At 44.0% G+C, this 4747-nt stretch overlaps 1 protein-coding gene across 1 annotated transcript in view; it reads left to right on the top strand.

The window, feature by feature from the left end:
• LOC148161225 (uncharacterized) overlaps positions 1 to 3448 on the top strand; it is a 6660-nt gene extending 3212 nt beyond the window's left edge. Inside the window, exon 2 of the mRNA XM_088006823.1 lies at positions 1970 to 3448. Within this exon, the coding sequence (XP_087862949.1) occupies positions 1971 to 2333 (363 nt within the window). The 5' untranslated portion in view covers position 1970 and the 3' untranslated portion in view covers positions 2334 to 3448. The remainder of the gene's footprint in view (positions 1 to 1969) is intronic.
• Positions 3449 to 4747: the final 1299 nt, after the last annotated feature.

The raw sequence follows: 4747 nt of genomic DNA, 5'->3' as shown, positions 1-4747 counted from the left end.
CACATGAATCCAGAGTGAATCCCTGTGTGTCTCCGTAACATGAACACATGAATCCAGAGTGAATCCCTGTGTGTCTCCGTAACATGAACACATGAATCCAGAGTGAAACCCTGTGTGTCTCCGTAACATGAACACATGAATCCAGAGTGAATCCCTGTGTGTCTCCGTAACATGAACACATGAATCCAGAGTGAATCCCTGTGTGTCTCCGTAACATGAACACATGAATCCAGAGTGAATCCCTGTGTGTCTCCGTAACATGAACACATGAATCCAGAGTGAAACCCTGTGTGTCTCCGTAACATGAACACATGAATCCAGAGTGAATCCCTGTGTGTCTCCGTAACATGAACACATGAATCCAGAGTGAATCCCTGTGTGTCTCCGTAACATGAACACATGAATCCAGAGTGAATCCCTGTGTGTCTCCGTAACATGAACACATGAATCCAGAGTGAATCCCTGTGTGTCTCCGTAACATGAACACATGAATCCAGAGTGAATCCCTGTGTGTCTCCGTAACATGAACACATGAATCCAGAGTGAATCCCTGTGTGTCTCCGTAACATGAACACATGAATCCAGAGTGAATCCCTGTGTGTCTCCGTAACATGAACACATGAATCCAGAGTGAATCCCTGTGTCTCCGTAACATGAACACATGAATCCAGAGTGAATCCCTGTGTGTCTCCGTAACATGAACACATGAATCCAGAGTGAATCCCTGTGTGTCTCCGTAACATGAACACATGAATCCAGAGTGAATCCCTGTGTGTCTCCGTAACATGAACACATGAATCCAGAGTGAAACCCTGTGTGTCTCCGTAACATGAACACATGAATCCAGAGTGAATCCCTGTGTGTCTCCGTAACATGAACACATGAATCCAGAGTGAAACCCTGTGTGTCTCCGTAACATGAACACATGAATCCAGAGTGAAACCCTGTGTGTCTCCGTAACATGAACACATGAATCCAGAGTGAATCCCTGTGTGTCTCCGTAACATGAACACATGAATCCAGAGTGAAACCCTGTGTGTCTCCGTAACATGAACACATGAATCCAGAGTGAATCCCTGTGTGTCTCCGTAACATGAACACATGAATCCAGAGTGAATCCCTGTGTGTCTCCGTAACATGAACACATGAATCCAGAGTGAAACCCTGTGTGTCTCCGTAACATGAACACATGAATCCAGAGTGAAACCCTGTGTGTCTCCGTAACATGAACACATGAATCCAGAGTGAATCCCTGTGTGTCTCCGTAACATGAACACATGAATCCAGAGTGAATCCCTGTGTGTCTCCGTAACATGAACACATGAATCCAGAGTGAAACCCTGTGTGTCTCCGTAACATGAACACATGAATCCAGAGTGAATCCCTGTGTGTCTCCGTAACATGAACACATGAATCCAGAGTGAATCCCTGTGTGTCTCCGTAACATGAACACATGAATCCAGAGTGAATCCCTGTGTGTCTCCGTAACATGAACACATGAATCCAGAGTGAAACCCTGTGTGTCTCCGTAACATGAACACATGAATCCAGAGTGAATCCCTGTGTGTCTCCGTAACATGAACACATGAATCCAGAGTGAATCCCTGTGTGTCTCCGTAACATGAACACATGAATCCAGAGTGAATCCCTGTGTGTCTCCGTAACATGAACACATGAATCCAGAGTGAATCCCTGTGTGTCTCCGTAACATGAACACATGAATCCAGAGTGAATCCCTGTGTGTCTCCGTAACATGAACACATGAATCCAGAGTGAATCCCTGTGTGTCTCCGTAACATGAACACATGAATCCAGAGTGAATCCCTGTGTGTCTCCGTAACATGAACACATGAATCCAGAGTGAAACCCTGTGTGTCTCCGTAACATGAACACATGAATCCAGAGTGAAACCCTGTGTGTCTCCGTAACATGAACACATGAATCCAGAGTGAATCCCTGTGTCCCTCAGGATGAAGCCCAGATGTCTGCTCTCCTCTGTGGACCGGCTGCCCACCATCAGCGAGCTGCAGGAGGCCCACGCCCCCCACCGAGACCACACCCAGGACGAGTACCTGGACTCCATCAAGGAGCTGTCCCAGCCGGCCTGCTACCCGCTGCACGGGCCCCTGAGGGGCCACCGGCCCTGGAGGGCCCGCAGCGGCCCTGTGGCCCCGTCCCTGGCCGCCTCCCTGTTCCTGAACGCCCCCTGGCTTCCTGTCGACCCCTCAGACGTGTCCTTCACCCTGACGGGGCCGTCGGGCTGCGACCCGACGGTTAAACAGAACCTGCTGGACATGCTGACGACCCAGTCCCAGTTTGAGGGCCTGGTGTGAGGCGCCCCCTGGGGCCCCTCAGAGAGCCCGGAGCGCCTCAGAGCCCCCCGGAGCGCGATGCAGTCGGAGAAACCGGGAACAGAAACTCTCTGCGTGTGAAACGGATTCCCTTTGAAGCTTGAAACAAAAGATGAAAAGAGAACATCAAGGAGAGAGCAAACAGTTGGAGAGGCGACTAAGTGGCTCTGCAGGGGTCCCGCAGCAGCCGCAGGGGCCCCAAACAATCTGCATTTCAATATTTAGAGGTTGGCAGCGGGGTTTCTGCTTCTGTTCTGAGCCGTCGGCAGGTCGGCCTCAAGCGACACGTTCTCTGGTTCTGACCACTGAACGTTTCTGTTTGGACTTTAGAAACTCTGCCAGTTTCTGTTCCACAATTAGGAATGAGTAAAAATGTGCAGAGTCATACTGCGGTGACTGGAAAAACCATGTTTTACTGTAAATACTCTTTAACCAGACAGGAGATGTAAAAGTGATTTATTGCTCCTTTCAGCTGATGTTTCATAATGTATGAATTTTCTGTCTTATGAGGAGAAAATGAAAGATGTTTGTTGAGGAGAAAGATAACTGTGTTTGCTTCTCTTGTCAGCATAATAACCAATAAATAATATCTTCATTAACTAAAGAAGGTTGATAACAATAAGAAAACATTTGATCAGCTTCCTGTTGGTGAAAAATTCAACAATATTCTTTGGAATTTTGGGTTTTTAATCTCAAGTAAAAATGTTAAAGTGTGATTTGTTCAACATCATAGTTTACGTTGAATGCAAAGGTCAAGAAGAGGTCAGTCTGTTGCCACATGGCTGGAAGTGATTTCTCTCTGGGATGAGATGCAGAGTTTGTCCTGCCCAAAACTTCTGCTCATTTTGCCTGCTCAACATTTATACTTTGGTTTTTTTATGCGTGTTGCTGATCAGGTTTCTGCCCCGTTTGGATGCTTTTGAAACAGTTCTGGGCTTTGCAGCTACAGGAGCAGCATCAGAAGATGGCTGAGGTGTGAATGAGGACACGAAGCAATGGTTTTAGTTTTGGTGTATATATTAGTGATATGGGAAAAAAAAACAATTACAAATCCACAATGAGAGACAAATTAACTCAAAATAAACCAATTCCACGATCATAGAGTTCTTGTCCTTTTTTCTAGCTGTCCATCCTTGGATTCAGATGAGGATCTGATCCATCAGGAATAAAAAGGCCAGAGAACCCATTAAGTGTTTTATCAAAGCCAATTATGTGCAAACATACAAATTTAATAAATATCAAATTCAAATCCAATTATTAAATGTCTAATAATTAAACTAAACATTTCAATCAGGTTAAATTAACCATAATTTAAACAAAAAGAATGTAAATCATATTTCAAACTAATCAATTTAAAGTTAAAATCAAAGTTCACTTTCAAAATATCAATCAAGAAAAAGAAAATAAATTAACTCAAATACTCAAGCAGTGTGAGGAAAAGGAAAAAATAAATCAATAAATAAATATATTGCGCAATATCAACTTAAATGTAGCTACATCCTATTTTAATCAATTTCATTACAAAAGTGCCAGAGCTTGGACAAAACCAGCGATCATGTTACCTTTGGGCAGAGAGGGGTGTACTAACTGTGATCAGCTGTTTCAATCCGGCCCAGGTAACAACAGATCTAATGAAACAAGCTCCAATGAGCAATCCAGCAGAAACTCCATGCTAAAGCAATAGTGCTATCACACAAACAAACTCACCAAAGGATCAAATCAGTGGATGCAAAGATTTTGATGAATTGTAAGGAAGATGCCAAACAGCCACAATCACAGGTGATGAAGTTCAACTGCGCTGGAGGCGGGGCTTTAAATAAGTTGGCAAATTTGGGGCAAAACAGGAAGTGAGCCCGCAAAAATAAAAGTATTGACTAATTGCGGGTTACACTTTGCATACGGTTTGGCCTCTGGTGATTTGGAGACATTTTCTGGAATCGGTTTGTACTCTGATGTAAGAAAATATGAGTCATAAACATTATCAACCATCAGGATGTCACAATTCTTCAGATTTAATTAGGAGATGTAATATCTCATATTGCATAAGCCTTAAGGCCCAAACAAGGATCGGAACCACAATCAGTGAAAACGGGCAGCAACACAAAATCATCTGAAAATCAGGACACCAAATTAAAGTATTGAAGAGACTTATCATCATTGGAAGTAAACTGATTTTTTGCAGTTAATTGCATTTATTTTGTGCATACAAAGGTTCCACCAGGACATGCTTCTAGTACTCCTGTAAGTCTGACGCACGAGCGACATCCGCTAACATCAGTGATGGACAACAGAGCTGCTCCTCTGGTCCCAGTTCATTCCTGCTTCTAAATGATCTGGTTTTCTGGGACACAAGTCCCAGAAAAGACTTGTGTTTTGTAAAAGGAGTTAGCATATTC

This window comes from Poecilia mexicana, unplaced genomic scaffold, assembly GCF_051168715.1.
Source record: "Poecilia mexicana isolate PSO_F unplaced genomic scaffold, ASM5116871v1 scaffold_1, whole genome shotgun sequence".
NCBI lineage: Eukaryota > Metazoa > Chordata > Actinopteri > Cyprinodontiformes > Poeciliidae > Poecilia > Poecilia mexicana.
This window is presented reverse-complemented; position numbering and strand designations above follow the sequence as displayed.